This window comes from Phragmites australis, chromosome 12 (genome assembly GCF_958298935.1).
Source record: "Phragmites australis chromosome 12, lpPhrAust1.1, whole genome shotgun sequence".
NCBI lineage: Eukaryota > Viridiplantae > Streptophyta > Magnoliopsida > Poales > Poaceae > Phragmites > Phragmites australis.
In genome coordinates, this window is record NC_084932.1 from 5,667,123 (window position 1) to 5,685,552 (window position 18,430).

Here is an 18,430-nt window from a genome sequence, read left to right on the forward strand (position 1 = left end):
GCACCCACGCTGGAGGCCCGCTTTGACCACCTCTGCTCCGAAGGCCATCCTCCAGCTCACTGTGCTTCGGCCACCTGCATTGGACCACCTGTGCCGGAGGACCGCTCCAGCCACCTCCATGCCGGAGGCCCGCTCCGGCAACCTTCGAGCCGAAGGCCGCCCTGCAGGTCGCCTCCGTACCCGCACTAGAGGCCATCCTCTGGGTTGTTTCGCTCTGGGCTACCTCCATACCAGAGGCCCCGCTCTGACCACCCTACAAGCCGACTCTGAACCCGCGCTGGAGGCCCACTGTGGCCACCTTTGCATCAGAGGCCATCCTCCAGCTCACCGCGTCTCGGCTGCCTACGCTGGACCACCCGCACCGAAGGCCCGCTCTGGCCACGTCCGAGCCAAAGCCGGCCTGCAGGCCGCCTCCGCAATCGTGCCGGAGGCCATCCTCTGGCTCGATGCGCTCTAAGCCACCTTTGTGTTGGAGACCCTGATCCGGCTGCCTCCGCACCGGAAGCTCCAGAGGCATTGCTCCGTGCCGCGCCCCTACTGTTGTCGTCCATCGAGATGAGGCCGAGCTTCTATGGGCTGCCCATGGAGATCGCACGCACAGAAGTACAGGGTAGAGGACCTACTGTTGATGGTCACCCATGCGCAGAGAAGGGCAGAGCCCCCTACTGGCTGCAGCCACCGAAGGATGGGTTTTAGCTGGCCGTTCATGTGATTGGATATGTTCCTGCCATCGTCATGCCGCTGTTCTGATGGGTAGCATAGTGTGCATGTGCTGTTCTCGGCTTAGGAGAGCCTCTACTGCCACCATCGTCGAAGCTCTGTTACAGCCAAGCCCCGTCGCTTCACCGGTGATGTGCTAGGATCGCTGGGGAGTGTGTTGTGTGTTGGCTAGACGTGCGTTTGCCGTCTTCAAGTGAGGTGTGTCCAGCCATGTTGCCATCAGGCCAATGTCGTGCATATCTATCCGGCCAAGTGTTGTGATTCGCATCACCGTGTGAATTGCTCGTACTGCACATGCAAGTTGCAAGGAAGACTGCAAGGGTGTGTGAAACTGCAAATAGAGCCCCCTACCGGGCTGAGCTCCTGCGGCTGTTGTGAGTCTCTGCCATGCCTGCTGTGCACCACCCTCTGCTATGGGCACTCATGCCAAGGCCCCGCTGACACCCTCCTGCGTCGCACCATCCCTGCTACTGCCCGATGGCTGAGCCTTGCGCCGCACCGAAGAGCCTTGTAGGCTGTCACTTGTGTGCCATGCCATTGTGGTGGTCGTTACGGAGGCAGGCCAGGGCGGCGCTGTGTGCGCTACTTCTCGACAAGCAGGTGCACGTATAAAGTGTCGATGCAGTGGTACACCTCGGCGAGCAATGCCGGGTCCATGCCATGGTTCACCACCAGGAAGAACCCGTGCCGCTCGCACACCTCGGCCACGCCGCGCGGGATGACACCGCCCTTTTAATTGCGCAAAGACAAGAAGAGTCTGACCGGCTGACGAAAAAGTGAAAAATGGTTATCTCTAGTACCATTTGATCCTATAGGGGTTGGCTAGATGACAATATGTCAACTCTATCATCACATAAATGCATAAGGCATATAAAAACCAGGACCGGCCAGGGCGGTACCATACTGCTTGAGTTCTTAAGTAGGACTGTCTATAGCTAGAGCACACTGCAGTGTGCCTTGAAAATATACATGGCTAAAGCCTAGGCTGCGTTACTTATGTGATTGCACAAAGCACCCACTACCTTAATGGCCCCGCGCCTCGGCAAAAACCCACGACGATGGCAAAAGCCCATCACAGTGGCACTGCCTCCGCATCTCGAAGGCCAGAGGCCTCGGTCGCGTTGAGGAAGATTCCCTCCGCACCTCAAAGGCTAGAGGCCTCGGTCGCGTCGAGAAGATTCTTTCCGCACCTCGAAGGCTATAGCCTCGGTCGCATCGAGGAAGATTCCCTCCGCACCTCGAAGGCCAGAGACCTCGGTTGCGTTGAGGAAGATTCCCTCCGCACCTCGAAGGCCAGAGGCCACGGTCGCGTCTAGGAAGATTCCCTCTGCACCTCGAAGGCCAGAGGCCTCCGTCGCGTCGAGCGAAAAATCCTTCGCCACCTTGAAGGCCGTATGCCTCCATCACATCGAGTGTAAGCTCCTCCGCCACCTTGTAGGCCGCATGCCTCCATCGCATCAAAATTCCTCAGCCACCTCGAAGGTCGTAGCTGGTTGAGGAGGAGCTCCAAGGGTTCTAGGCCTCAAACCAAGAACATCATAGTGAAATCACTAGTGTGTTGCATTGTCACACTAGTCGCACCTAAGGGTCCCTGTAGACGCACCCTCTGCTCGCTCACAACCGAAATACGTGAGGGGGTTGGGGGATGAAGCTCTGCATGCCACATACTGCATGTATGTGGCAAGACGTGCCCTCCACTCACTCGCGAATGAAAGACATGAGGGGGTTGGGGGATGACGCTCTGTGCACCACATACTGCACGTATGTTGCAGGATTCACCCTCCACTCGCTTGTGACCGAAAGACATGAAGGGGTTTGGGGATGACACTCCACGCACCACATACACCACGTATGTTGCAGGACGTGCCCTCCACTCGCTCGCGAATGAAAGATGCGAGGGGGTTGCGGGATGGCACTCCATGTAGTACACACTGCACGTATGTTGTGGGATGCGCCACCACTTGCTCACGACCGAGATGCGAGGGGAGCTGGGGGAGAAAGTCATGATGGAGGGCACTGCACAACGCTGGATCAGGAACAATGCCCCTTCTCTCTATAAAATAAGCCCTCCATGGGCAGGAAAGGGCACTCCTCCACATTTTTCCCCATTACACCAACCCAGACTCTCTTCTTCTCTCTCCTTCCAGTTCTTGGTTCATCCCTAAGCTTGAGCATCCTCGTTGCAAGAGGCTCTCGCTGCACTCTGTCTGGGGCACATTTTCGTGCTCTAACACTAACATTCTCTCTGGTACTTCATATCCAACTACAAACTTGTTTTATATAGGTTTTTGTGAGATAAAGGTTTTGCTTGCTGAATGGTGTGTTTGTGGAGACACCACTATTAGTCAAATGACAACTGCTATGAGTCAAAAGTTTGAGAAATATTGGAAGCAGTCCAACATTACTCTTTCCGTGGCATGCTTTCTTGATCCTAGGTACAAGAAAAATGTTATAGCATTCTACATGAAGAAGTTCTATGGTGATATGTATCAAGTTGAACTTGACGAGGTTGTTAGTGTGATAAAGAAATTGTATCAATATTATGCTACTTCTGCACCTTTACATGTTCTGCGTGTTTGAATTGTAGGAGAACAAGAAGGAGAATAAGAAGGAGAACAAGGACGAGAATGAGGAGAAAGAAGAAACAGAAAGTGATCCAAACATGATGAATGATGCCGATGAGCTGTAGGTTGAGTGGAAGAATGTTTGTCTAGGTATTTTGTTCTCCTATTAGGCTATTAATCCGATTATTGTGACTGTGTATCGTGTCGGTGTGTGACTTTACCTATTTATGACTCATATGTGTTTATGTGAACGGTTGAATGCTATGTTCTGCTAAGGTTCGTATTTTCTTGCCAAGTTTCTATATCAGGTCTGCTGGCTGCAACAATGAAAGTTCTCTTGTAGTGATGTCCAAAGGTATTGATATCTTTCTCATGTCATATTACATGAATGAGCTAGCTGTTCTGTTTTTTTTTTTCGCTAGCTGTCATAGATGATAGATCTTGCTACATTGTGTTAGTGTACGTGAGACCAAATTTTATGGCCGCAGCAAGCTTTTTTATGTATGTACACTGCTCATGATCAGCCTGCAAGGACGGCTGCTTTGTCTTCAATATTGATGGCATGACCTTCACATTCTGATTTGGTATGCTGGGAGCCTGGGATCAGTTGATCATCGCCACAAAATCACATGATAGTTACTAACAACAATTAAAGGTTAGACTATTGTGACTAATTATCAATATGAAATACATTGATTGTCAACAGAGAGATGGTTCTTTGGTGAATTGTCAAAATTTCATATGGGAATGAGCCTGAAAAGTAAACATGAACATAAAAAAAAGGACTTGGTAAATTTAGGCAAGATTGAATTATTGGTTTAGTTATTTGATTCAACATATAGTTAATGTTTCCGGATTGAACTATCGGTTCCCAACCAATACCGGCGTATTTCCATTTGGATTGGTTCATTTTCGATATCTCGACATTCCCAAGTTTGTACCCGTTTCCGACCTTCCCGTTTTCGATTTCGTTTTCGAGAGAAAATGTGAAAGTGAAAATAGTTAAGGAGTTTTCCCGACCGTTCCTGTTCATTTTCATCCCTTTCCATGTGACCTCATGACATGAAACAAGAGATGCAGGCATTGTTATCTCTTGAAGCAAAACTATTGGAGCTGCATTAGGATTGATGAATGCTAACTTTGCATCTTCCTCAAGCTGATCTAACGTGAGATCATATGCTGAAAAATTGGTATAATTGAATTTATTGTGAAATTGACAAAAACACAAAGTGATTTATCATTATCATGTGATTATGTACATGCGATGATATGCATGTGTTGATAACATATTGCTTAATATGCTTCATGTGCTGATATGGATGTGTTGATATGCATGTAATGATGATGCTCGTGGTAGCATGATAATATTTATCAGTTTTGATATGTGCAACATACTTGTGTGAGTGATGTTATTGCGGATTGACGTGAGTTAAATTTGTAAAAATTGTGCTTGAAATTGGTTGTTTGTTTTGTTCATGTGTAAGTGTCGTTCTGAAGACGAACGTGATCGGTGACAGGATCGGAACTAAATTCAAGGAGAAATTGAGATCAAAACGCTCAGAGGTCATGTGGGATGTTTGGGTCAAGGAGCAGTGTATGTGAAGATGGTTCTATGATACGCACATGAGAGATGTACAAGCTATATTGCGGTAGAGATTAATTGTATCGTAAAATGTACATATGAGTTGTATGATTTATAGTGCAGAAGATCACCACACGTGGTACCAGGTGCGTCGTGGGAAGGACGGATGTACGTATGGTCCCTGGCTCGGAAGGTTGTGTTGCTTAGCTAGATTCGTGTGCGTGTGTATCAATTGGCTAAAATGCGTGGTGCTAGAATAAAAAAGGTTTCCATGCCTGTGGGTTGAAATAAAATAATGCGGCAAGGTGGTTGCATGCATGCTAGTGGGCAGGTGGCGGTCTGGCCTGGTGGCTGGACGCGCACGAGGCCGAGTCTGGGACTTGGGCCCGGCGGGCTGAGCGTGCCGGCTGTGCCGTGCTAGTACGGTAAGCTTACGGTCAGGTTTAAGCACGGCGTACCGTTGCCGTGCCAATCCAGACACAACGTTCTGGTTTAGTCACCGTATGGTTCTCACATTACGTCTGCTGGTTGCTTTCGACCAGTTGTTATTGGCTTTCTCGACCCATACGAAATGCACTGCTGGTGCTTTATAGACTTTTCCCACTCTGTCAACTTGCACACCGGTAGTAGCTTTTTGCTTTCAGTTGCATAATTGCATGCGTACAGCACATGCATGGATGACAGGATGAGAGAGGTCGGTACGCATTCAAATGCGAGCACCATGTTGTTCGTGCTAATAGGTCTTTTTCGTGCTACATACCATTTTTTTTACCGTGTTGATCCAGTCACAGCCTAATATTTAAGCCAGGTTGAGCTCTCCATCGTACCAAGATCCTAGATATGGCATGGCCCGTGTATTCGTGCTGTGCTGGCCTAGCATAATTTTTCTAGTACCGTATCGTGTCATAGGCCGTGCCAAATCGTAATGCCATGAGCCATCCTAATTCGGCCCGGCCCAAGTCCCAGCGGCCGAGGTGATTCGGTCAGCGGGCCAGGTCAGTGCATCGCAGCCCGGCACGGAGTGGTCGGTTGACCATGTCGCGGGTGCGCGCGGGAGTCCAGCAGGCGGCCAGGCGGTTGGCTGTTGTCGAGTTGGACACAGTAACCGGCCGACGCATATAAAAGAATGCTTTCGGGACGTGAGCAGTACCCGAAGGAAAGAGTTTAGAGAAAGAGATTGAAAATAGAGTTTGATTTAGGGTGTCGTGTGAAATTTTTTAGGGATGTTTTGATGTGCATCTTGATTTAGAGTTTCTCTTTGTTTATTTGTATTGTCGTTCCGCGGTGATTTTAAGTGAATCGCTTGATCATTGCGATTTATCTTGATTTCATTCATCCAAAATCATCATCAAGTATCAAGGTAATGTTTTGAGAAATCTGGTTAGTCAATTTTTCGTAATTATTGTGATATGTTTGATCTATTTTTGTTACAATCTGTTAGAGAATTTCATATATTTAGATCCCGAAATCTGATCGACCTACTTTTAATGGAATATTTTGCATGGTTGTTTAGTTTCTACAGTGAAAATTTGAGGGTAATCCTACGGTTGGATTTTTTTGACATTGTTTTTAATGACGTGATGACAGTATGTCCGAACTGATTTAATAACTGCACACACAGTACATGAAGATAATAACCGCACCAACAATTGAGAAATTATCGATGGACTATACAAGGCAGCGAGCCAAAACGCAAAAGTCACTTTTTAACCAGGTCCCGATCGTGATTCATGATCACATCACATTATCCAAAAAGTTTCAAGTTAAAGTTATACTGGGAGTATGTATCCCACCTGCCTTATCAACTACATCTCAATTGTCTCGGAATTTTTATTTTGGTCGTAAAGAAAGCACTGCATAGTGCATTGTTTTTAGATAATAGAAGTATAAGGTTGAATGGGATATGGGTATATGGCCATCCATATTTTGTTGGATGGATGATCGAATTTTTTGTTTGGTAGTATAGATAGGGTGATTCAATTTTTTATTTGGTTGGACAGATAAAATTTAGATGGGGTTAGCCAAAAATTTATGGGACCCGTTTGTCATATATTTAGTTTTTTTATCAAAGTATAATAACACGACATCTTATTTTATTGATTTAATTGTAATAAATATAATGGTATAATCAGATTGCAAATCAGATAAACGATTTATAAGATAATATTATTTAAAATATACTAATAAAAAAATATATTTACTCTGACCAATAAAAATATATCACATCAACCTGGATAAAGTTCATCCAGAATATGGATGACTCTGTCCAGCAGTTTTTGGCGGATGGACTCATCCAGTATTGAAAAGAATATTTCCTCTAGATAGACATCTCAGCCAGCTTACCCTCCAACCAAACATCTAAAAAACTAAATGGCTATCTCCCATCTAAAAATATCTCTCTAACTAAACATACCCTAATTTTCAGCCTCCGCACTAACAAGAGCTCTCCATAGTACATGAATGCATAATCATAATAAGTGGAACTTAAATGATATTATAAGCTCCCAAGTTTCCTCAAGCTGCTGGGTAGAGCGAAGTCTCCTCATCTCACTTCGATTTTACAGATGCTCGGTACACATGAGAGAATCGCACGGTTCATGATTTGGCCTGCAGTCACCGAACAACCATTCTCAACACATCAACCATAAAACCAGTGGCGTCTCACATAATAAGAACAGTAATCATGCAAAATAATATTCTCCTGCAGTACCTCAAATTTGAACGATACAAAGGCTAACAGACAACTAACAACCTTGCCAAGTCAAGGGACCATCCTAATATGTTGTTATATGTTTGTCCACACTTTCCTTGAAAACACCGAACCTGTAATAGAATTTGAGACAACCAATAATATAAACAAGCAGGATGCTTACCCCGTCTATCGCCCAAGCAGGCTCGAAGTGGAGCATCTCAGACAACATCAGATTTTCCGCCGCACAAACTTTGTCCATTTTTTCAGAAACTGAAAGAGGGAAAAAAAAATCAAAGCATGCTATGACAACTTTTTTATGTCAATCCAACTATTATTATGAACAAAACTACTATACCTTTGGCCGCTCTAAGTATATAACCCACGTGAGCACCACTGAGAAGAATGTAATTCCAATGGGCAATACAACACCAATGGGGATATGTGCATAATTTTGCAGTATTATACATAATTCTATGTCAAGGAGTGTAAAGTTAAACAGCAGCAGGATTGAGAGGATTTCAAATGGAACATCGACAATTAACTCGCTCTCCTTGAAGCATGAAGCGTAAGATGCCATAAGAACCAGGAGGAGAGTTGATATGGTACTTAGTACCAAAACGGTATCCATCCCACGTTTCTGACTTTCTCTCAAGCTCATCTGGTTGAGGGCGTAAAGTGATACAGGGATGAGAACGAGCTGGAAGGTAAGCAACTTGTCCGCAGCGGTGGAGACGAAACCCAGTTTACCCTGAGCATAAACAACACAGTAAGATAAAGAAATTAGCATATTCAGGATTTAAGTGTTCCGGTGTTCACTTTCTAAGGGTACAGATTGACGATTGAACCAGCAAGAGGAGAAATGAATTCCAAAGATTTGCATCAGCATCACTTGCCAAGATATCTGACTACATTTTTATGGTCTTGGTGTCGCATGGTAGCGAAAGAGGTAAAATGGAACGGAATAAATTACCTTCATCTTCTTATTTTCTTCAGAAGCATGCCCACCATTAGAAGTGTCTGTAGAACAATTATTTATTTGACTATTGACCACAATCTGTCAGGCATCGACAAAGCGAAACTGTCATCAGAACAGGAAAATAGAAAAACAGGAGAGAGGGAAAGAGACGACATAAGTTTCTCACCACAAGTACAGTCCTAGGATCTCTGTTAGTGGCTGGGTCATTCTTAACCCAAGGAAGGCTATTCAGCACAGAACTAGTTTCATAATTATTGTTGTCATTGGAGTGGCTGCTTTCTATTATCATAGGATTGGTAGAACCCTGTCAATCACCAAAAAGACAACATGCCACAATGTCATTGGGTTCATGTTCATCAGGACAAAGTGAAGTGAGAGCATAGCATACCATACTGCTGGAAGGGTTTAACGAAGATGGACATTGCTGAGTGTCCTAGTTAAAGAAAAATAGCATATGCTAGCATATTGCAGCGCACCACCTTCATCAACGCCCTCTTCGTCATACTAGGAGTAGCCATCAACACGTGTTTTAACTCAAAACATGCTTAGAGATTCAGCTCTTCATAAGCCTTTGGGAAACAAATACCATGGTTATATATTTCTATAGGGTTGCACTAGCTCTGGCTAGATAGTTGATGACAAACTGGAACGAATTCGGCAAGAGATTCTGATACGAACCAGTGGCCCTTAATCCACATTTGCATGCACAGTTCGTGCACACATAAAACAACTATAAAAACATTAAGCATTCTATGGCAAGTATCTAAGTTCAGCAGGACAAAGGAAAATAGGAGCATACCATAATCATACTGCTGGAGGAGTCACACGACGATGGACATTACAAAGGGTCATGGTTAAGATAAATAGCATATGTTAGCATATTGCAGCTCTGCACCTCATCGACACCTTCTTCATCATAATAGGGGTATCACTCTTGCTAGATAGTTGATGACAAAATGGATCAAATTCGGTAAGAGATATTCTGATACAAACCGGTGCCCCTTAAGCCATACTAGTATGCAAAGTTCGCGCGTGCATAATGCAAGCAGTAAACATTCTACGGCAATTGACTAAGTAAGTTCTCATGTTTAACTTGCAATCAGTAAATGACCACAGGAATTAAGAAAGTACCAGCCGGTCAAGGCTGAAGAATAAGCCCAGGACAGCATGTCATACTCATTAATTGATGAAGGCACTACGAGATATGAAATCCTAATTAAACACGATATAACCCCACACAAACTATGCTTTATTGAACGCTACAAGCATAACCTGACTCGATAGCGAAATAAGATGCAATTTGGCACAAAATGAGATGAGAATCCCAAGCAGGACAATGAAACTAAAAGGGAATGTTGAGCTTTCTGTCAGACCTTGATGAAGACGCGAGAGCTGCACAAATCTGGGATGGAGGTGAGAAACTGTGACAGGTTCCGGATGAAGGGTACCTTCTCGACGTCCGCTGACGTCCTCGCGATGTGGTCCCGCACGCTGAAGCTCTCAAGCGCCGTGTTCAGGCCCTGGGGAGCGGCCTCAAGCTTCCGCTTCAGCTGCGGCAGCAGCGCCCTCAGGTTCCGGATGACCTTGTCGACGTCCGATAAAATCCTCGAGATGTGGTCCCGCACGCTGAAGCCTTCGTTGGGAGTAAAGAAGCCGCTTCGTGTTGGGTTTTGTAGTGGCGCTGGCGCCTTTCGCCACGCCATCGCCATGCCACCACGGTGCCCGCCCCACCCAACCGACGTCCGCTCCCAACCCCCACCCCAACCAACGCGGCTTGGGGACCGCGTTGATGCATCTCGTGAGACATCTTGTGCACACTTCTAGCTATAAAGATGAAATTTTCAAGATGATGTGTTGATAATCTCCAGGTTTCCATATGTTGATTATTTTCACCATCAGAAACGGTTTTGCTTTTATGAGCATATCTTAAGATCTGGATATCTAATTGACATGATTCTTATTGTATTAATTGTGAAATTTTGTCTACTTTCCACCGCCAATATTACAAGTCAATCGGAGCTTCTTTCAAAGGTTTTTTACTAAGATTTAAAACATGATGGATTTATATAGAGTGAATTTTTAATCATGAAAATTTTATTTTTAACTTCCACAATCATTCACTCCCCTCTAATTACCAAATTAGTGAGTAATGGATCCTACATGAAGCATCCCAAAAGCTGGAAAGCCTGGGTACGCAAATTTCCTACCAATTAACTACAAGCATACATATTAACCACACAACAAAGCCTATTTCAATGACATCGATTATTCAATTAACTCAAGGAGGGCGACCAGCAAAGCCTATATCTAATTCAAATTTATTGAGTCAAGCATCTGAACACGAGCAGAAAAAGGCATCCCAGTGTTAGCATAATTCTTGAATCAAAACATCAAATTGGTAGCCCTAGCACATGAACACATACAATGCGAAAGCGTGAGAACATACCTGCGCTTGGGAATGCCATTAGTGATCGGTGAGATGATGTGGTGCAGAGGATTGACGTAGGTGTACACGTCAGTGTAGTTGATCGCCGGCTTAACGGAGGGGTCGGTGCAATGGACGCCAGCGCGGTGAAGGAGGTCAGCGAAGTCACAGTGGTGGCCTTCGACCTGTTGACAACACCCTAATGATCGTGGGATGGTTTAGATATGTTGGGGATAGACAGAGCCACGCAAGAACCTCGTGCTCGTGGGCACCGGCCCTCCCCCTTATATTATGACGCTGCACGGATCGGGGCCACAACCAATTGTTGGTTGTAAGACCCTGATCCTAGGATTTTTTATGCCTCATGTATCAGTTCCTGAATTAAGTAGCTAATACGCATAGTACAACAGTTATAACATCATAGTCATGTATCACACATAAAAGTATTATGGTTATAGAGTACAAAAAGTCTTCAAACCATACTATATATTACAAACCTAGCCTAACGGCCATCAAAAGCAGAGCGGAACAACTACCCAAAGTCACATGCAGCTAGGGTGCAAACGTGATTACTAATCTACTCCTCATCCATGCCTTCATCTCCAGCTAAGTCAGCATCTGCTTCCTCATCTAAATGATAGTAAGAATGAGTACGAAAGGTACTCATCAAGTCCTATGCTATTTCAAGATGTTGATAGATGCATAAAGGATATCTGAATGACAAGGTTTTATGGTTTAGTTTGAAACATAAAGCAGTTTTATGCAGTTTATTAAGTTGTATTCTCTATTGTTTAACTTCGAAATGGATCAAACAAGGTAACAAGGTGTATCTGGGGGTTCTTCGGTCCTAGGAGGGGCTACACCTCACTCTGTAGTCCCTATCATTGTGTCTAGTATGCCTCTAGTACTACATTGATCTTGGCAGATTGAGCCAACAACTTCATCACACGAACATCTACTCCACACACTCACTCGTCAAAGACACACATGCCCCTGAGTCTAACCAATGTGTGGCCATTGCTTTGCATGTCTATGATCGTGAACACGGCTATTTGAATAGATTTACACTCTACAGAGGTTGTACATTATACACATACGATATGCTCAGCCTCCAACCATTGCAAACGGATGAGCGAATCATACCAAGTTCTCGTACTCATCAAGCATGTTGCTACACGATCCACCCACAGGAAAACATCAGGGGTCTGGAGCACTTGATTAATCATGGCTTGGTGGCCAGCAATGTCACCAGCCAGCTCTCGTACTACGCACAGTAACGAGTATTTTCTTGAGTTCCCGTTGTACCCCTACCTCTAGGGTGGGTAATGAGCTCAACTAACGGGATGTGAGATCAAGTCCTGCCCATTTAGGACGCATGGTTGCACTGGGATTTCTTAGCATAACAGCACAATGATTCGGTATTTAACGGTCGTGGCAGGCATCTTCAGTTGGCAATGAATACCACAAAGGTAGCTCAAACCCCCAAGAGCATCTTCGACCGGAGGACTACTCTACTTACCCCCGCCAAAACAGTTTTCACCCATTTTACACACCACTTGCCATATCCCACACTATATTAAGATTCATAGCATATGGGTTGAATTGATTAAACAGTGAAGCGATAGCTCCGAAGAGACGTATTTCACTAGCGACATCTCCGAAAAGGTGCATTCCATCATAAGAATGCTAGATATCATGGTGTCGCCCGACGTTAATATAGATAACGAAAGGTCAATCCTAGAGAGATATGTATTCTAGATAAGACATTTAAGGCATGACAATTGTTTGATAGGATTTAATTACTACAAGCAGTAGAAATAACGCAATACATAACACATGCGGCAATAAGTCAAGTTTTAAGTTGATCAATTAGATTATTGCAAAACATAGACCCAGAATGATCAAGGAGATAGAACTTGCCTTCTCCAAAGTCTGCTTCTAAACCTTGGTTGAAGTCGGGGTCCTCCGGGTTCTCCGCGAAATCCTCTGGTTTTGCAAACGCGATTACGATTAACGATGGCATATAGGAGATAATAATAAAATAACACCAAATAGAATACCAAATGAGCTCTAATGAATATCACACTATGATAGAAAGATAGATCTCAAATTTAGATGAATTTAGGTGAAATAATCACCAGAATCTGAGTCAGAACGGAGAAGTTATGACTCCGAAACATTTGATCTAGAATTAAATTGAGAAAAAGAAATATGGAACTATTCATGGATGGGGCCCATAGGTGGGACCCACTGAACAGTATTGTGGGGCCCATTGAACAGTATACTGGCGGGGTCCACTGCACAGTGTGGGTTCGAGCTGGACTTGGGCCTGGGTTCGAGCTGGACTTGGGCCTGTACAGTAGGTAGGTCGGCCCATAATTTAGGATATGGCCCGCGACCGTCGTGAGCTTGGGCAAGGCCAGCTTGCAACCTCGGGTGGGTTGCATCAACAGGCCGACCCATCTAATGGACTGAACCGTTGCCTGCTCTATTGGGCCGCGCGGACGCGACTGGGAGGACTGGGCAGCACGCGTGTGCGCAACGTGCACGTGCGTGGGCTCGCCAGGATGGGGCAGAGTAGCGACAGTGACTGAAGAGCTGTTCACGGTAGTGCCTCGCCGTAGAGCTTGCCAAAACTGGCTTAGAGGAGGTAGCCTAGCAAGGGAACTACGACCGGGGATCTGTGTGGGCTCGCAAACCCGTTTTGGGGGTCAATGACAGCAAGTGGCAATCGGGGAAGGTCTAGTCGATCGCCGGAGATGGCAATGGTGGCGGCAGCTCGGTTGTCAACGGAGGAGAGGAAAGAGAGGGGGACTCGGTTGGTTACTGCTATAGGTGCAACGCGACGTGTGAAGTCCAGACATAGGGTTCAAGGGCCAAGGGCCTGGCATGGCCCGAACAGCGGTATTTGGTTGAGGCATGGCGGCTCTCGGACACTGCGGAGAGGTGTTCTAGCGTCGAGCCGAAGGAAAAACAATGCATGCAAAGGACATGGGAGGGAGAGGGGAAACTCACCCTGTGTTTGTTTGGCCAGAAGGAGCGATGTAGTGGCGGAATTGACAGCGAAGTCGGTGGCAAGGAAAGGCTTGGCATTGGGGTCCTCCACTCTGAGCTCCACAACGAGTCGACCCAGAGGTGACGGCAGCTTCGGGCGGTGAGCCTTCTTCACCCTCGTCGTGGCCGGCTAGCAGGACAATGACGGACAAGGAGGCGACGACAGTGAGATAGAAATTGGGCGGTGGTGGATTTTGAGTGGGGGGGGGGGGGAGGAAAGGGGGGCGGGTGTGCATTTATAGACGGAGGGAGAGCGAGACGGTGACGAGCTGGCGCGCATCATGTGCACTCAGTTGAACAGCGCGGCAGCTACCTACCGGAATTTGCGCGGTGCGGCAGCTCAGCGCCAGCCAAGCGTGCGTGTGGTCACCGAAGTTGTGGGTGTTATGGCATAAAACCAGATCCTATTAAATTTATTTTGCTTCATTCAGCTTGTACGCAAGAAGTTTTGTTGAAGGAAGCTCAGAGCTATTTCTAGTTTTCTATGTATGGAAGATTTGAAGAAGCTTTTGCATTATGTTTCTTCTCAAGTCTCAATTGGGGACTTGCAATTAGAAGGAAAAAAAATACGCAAGGACACTAAATAGTAAAGGACTCAGACATGAGGCTTGAGAATTTATATGCAAATATATAAATACCATATCAAGTAAGCTTCTGATGCTTAATTGAATTGAATTTTTATGTTTCTTTCTCTTGATTCTATAACACGGGTACTCAATATTTGAATAGTGTTAATGGTATCATTTAATGAAAACACTAAGCCTGGACAGTACAGCCGACAAGGTCAACTATCAACGGTTATTGAAAAAAATTCTGCTAGAAAATTTGAATTTTGAATAAAATTAGGCAAAAATTCTGAATTTGACTATTTTTTTCAAAAAGTCTAAATTGGAATGAAATTTGGTGAAAATTATAAAATTTATCCAAACCATATGAGAACATATATGTTGAGTGGTGCACCAGGGTCGACTGAGCTCTAGCTTCGCCCCTGATCACACATGAAGAAATCTCTAAATAAGGTAACTGACCAACAGTCGCTCCAGCAACCATAAACTGAGTTTGCATTTACCTGAAAAGAACATATTCAACAATATCATTATATTACTCATGGAGTTCAAATTTGCTAATTAAATTAAGAGGAAAATATATGGAAGTGCTTTTAAGGCAAGTTGATAACCACCAAGAACTGCAAATTAAGCAGAGATGCGCCATAGGCTGCTGCCTCGTTGACCATGGCCACGCTAAGCTTCAACTAGAACTGAGGAACACTATCATTCAACGGCCCCCAAAAATTCCTATCTGGTTTCAACTCGAACTTGGGACACCTCAAATTTCACAAATCAACTCGGTTTTTCAGAGCTTCAACAGTCTGAACTTGCGAACCAATATTGAACAAACTTTGAACTGATGAAATTTGACGGAGGGTTACCAGGATATGGGAAGCTACAAGGCAAACACGCGTTGCAGGTCGGGCCTTGATGGAGTTGAGTCAACTTGGACAGGTCGGAGGAGTTATGTCCGGCGAGTAACATTGCTGAAGCGCGAGAGGATGACGAAGAGCTTAGCTATTCGTCATCCTGTGGCTCCTGTCAACGACCAAACGAGAGGGAGACAGGGGGAAAATAAACTGTGGCTCCTGTGGCTTGGTGGAGGGGAAATAAGCTGGCATTAATAGATTTTTCGTTAATATATCTTTCTGAGTCCTTATTGGAGGTCATTTACATGCCGCGAATTGGGAAGTGTATTTAGAGTACGCATCAAGAGTGCGCACTGCATGGAGGACGTTACCCCATAATTTTATTTCGGATATAGATATAGTTACTAGCCTCATTTTTCTGCTGGTCTTTCTCAGTGGGTTTATTGAACAATCAATCTCAAAGAAATGAATAGTGCGCACTGCATGGAGGACGTTACCCCATAATTTTATTTCGGATATAGATATAGTTACTAGCCTCATTTTTCTGCTGGTCTTTCTCAGTGGTTTTATTGAACAATCAATCTCAAAGAAATGCATATGCACGAGTCCATGGCAAAAAAAGAAAAAGAAAGTGTTCACATGAAATGGATGATTCTCAGCCTACAGATTGTCAAGAAGTTACAAGATGAGTTGTTCCGTACTCCTGACTCATACATCAGTAGCTCACCACACCTCATCAGCAGACAGCAAACACACTGCTCTGGTCAGAACTAGTTACTGGCAGGGAGACACAAATCTCCTACCTGCTAAGAACTCGCACCTAAACAGCAAACGTTCCAATGAATCGTGTACAGAAAAGCCTATTTCAGTGACTCAGCTCAAGGGCGACGGGCTGCTCGCGTCTGTCCAGGCCCTCTTGACATGCATCATGATGCAATGACGTCATCCGGTAGTACCATGTCTTGCAGTAATATTTTCGCAATATGTGCGAAAACGCAAGTTGTCAGGGTGAGAACTTACAAGGCTCAGAAGTCCCATCGATCAAGCTGCAGTCTAGCTTCAGCCATATCCTTTGCGCCTTCCTTCGTCGGTAGAAAATTGGGCAATCCCGACTGCGATGATTGCAACAGAAGGGGTTTTGAGCTTGGTGAGTGAATATGCTCAGAGCTAACTCAAACATAGTGATAAACAGGTGTTGAATAAACGTAGTGATAAACCTTGTGCAGAGAACGTCCTGGTGTAGAGAGCCTTGGCACTCCTGGCATTGCGTCCATAGCCTCCCAAAGAGCATCTCGAGCTCTGAAACAGTGGATGTTAAAGTTCAATCTGTCATTAATCGGCTTCGACAAATAGTGTTGAGAACTTGAGAAACATTTGACAGGATATAGATAGTACCATTTGCTACTGTTTTGCAGTATAACTCTGCTTCTCTTCCCTTGCAATGTGAGCCAAGTGTCTGATTGGCACCACTGCAGGGAAAAAATGCAGTAAAATGGTTAGGAATTTACAGACATTGAGTGCATAGATATGTCCATTTGCACACTACTGCAGATTGGGCTAACACTGCGGGTTGCAAATCGGCCTTCACTACCGGTTACTACAGATCAGGCTAACACTGCGGGTTGCAAATCGGCCTTCACTACCGGTTTTGCTTCCGGTAGTGAATAGTAGGCAGTGAAAGTCGAGTGCTATCCCTGCCGATTGTGAACCCGATAGTGAAGCTGTTTCCCAGGGGAAAAAAAAAGAATCTAAGCTCGAGCGGGCACTCGAGTCGAAGCCACTCAAGCCCGCCACTCGCCGTCGTGGAGCTCGAGTCACCGTTGTGGACCCCGCCCCACACGAACCCCCCCCCCCCCCGCCACTGCCGCCTCCCGCGCCGTGGAGGGTTCACGTAGTAGAGGCCATCGTGGTCGATGTGCATGATGTCTAGTAAGCACCCGACACGTGTTCTCCATGGTGGCGCTCATCCGTCGTTGCTCGTCGGGTGCTGTCGTCTGCTCAAGCTCATCGTTCGTGTCCACTACTGGCCCCAGCTCGACGTCCTCCACCAGCTCGATGACACATGGACATCCAGATGTGGCGGCACGAAGGCTGCCACCACAGAACACGCCATGCCCCTAGCTCTCTGTCCGCACTGCACCACTGTCTGCTCCTGGCTCCAGCTCAATGGCTGCTATCTCTGCCCCTAGCGAGATCTATGGTTGGATCCCACCATGGATCCCCACTGAATCTCGCCGTGGATCTCACAAGAGGGGGAGGAGGAGGAGTGTGAGGAACGGTGACGTCCTCAGAGGGGTTGAATTATGACACTTAAAAACCTAAACCAAAAGGATTAAGAGGATTGCAACATACTCTAGCAAGGTAAATTGTAAGTATGTAAATGTGCTCTATATGGTTTAAGTCTTCCGAGTACCTTCGTACTCATGCCTGTGTTTTTAGGTGCTGCTGGTGAGTAAGAGCTGGTGTTTGGCTACTTCGTGCCTGCCGATCAGGGTGGCGGGCAAGAGTAGTTCATCCTACTCTCGGAGGTCGTGCTTTTGGGGTGGAGCCTAAGGACATGTGGCTCTACTCTCTTTTGTTGTATAGATTTATGTTTCCGCTGCGCATATATTGTTACCTTTTGATGTAAATTGTTGGAAATGGTTGCATGTTAAAGACTTGTAATATAAATGTTAATTACTTGCTCTTTTTTAAGCTATGTTCTGATGCTAAATATTGGAAGGCATGTGTTCCAATTTTGGGCACAAAACACGTGCCGGGACTACCGGGATGATATTCTGGTTAATCATCGAGGTTGTGATTATGAATAATGATCCTTCTGGTGATTAATTAGAATATTATTTGGATGGTTCCTCACAACGACTAGTATCAAGGTCAGATTAAGCTGTTTTGCTTTGGCCGACAAGATAGAGGACTCCCTATTGACTACGACTAGGGTTAAGACAGTGCTTCGACCCCAATATAAAGCGGGGCCCCAGACCCCCGAAAAAACAACTCCAA

The 18,430-nt window shown here is 45.5% G+C and overlaps 1 protein-coding gene across 13 annotated transcripts; it reads right to left on the bottom strand.

Annotated features, from left to right (window-relative positions):
* Positions 1–7,027: 7,027 nt before the first annotated feature.
* Positions 7,028–15,662, bottom strand: LOC133886821 (uncharacterized). Of its 13 annotated transcripts, none has more exons than XR_009903440.1 (9): positions 15,443–15,662; positions 15,194–15,338; positions 9,983–15,082; positions 8,923–9,103; positions 8,701–8,838; positions 8,529–8,612; positions 7,914–8,306; positions 7,740–7,828; positions 7,028–7,473 (listed from the first exon to the last, which is right to left on the bottom strand). XR_009903440.1 is itself a non-coding variant. In XM_062326677.1 (6 exons), the coding sequence occupies exons 1-5, from the start codon at positions 8,923–8,925 to the stop codon at positions 7,787–7,789; spliced, it is 660 nt and encodes a 219-aa protein (XP_062182661.1). In that variant the 5' UTR covers positions 8,926–12,945; the 3' UTR covers positions 7,028–7,473; positions 7,740–7,786. The 13 variants fall into 13 exon arrangements, 1 of the variants encoding a protein (XP_062182661.1); XR_009903439.1 differs by having other exon boundaries at positions 8,923–9,471; positions 15,443–15,661; XR_009903434.1 differs by having other exon boundaries at positions 8,923–10,358; positions 10,981–15,082; positions 15,443–15,660.
* Between the last annotated feature and the right edge of the window lie 2,768 nt (positions 15,663–18,430).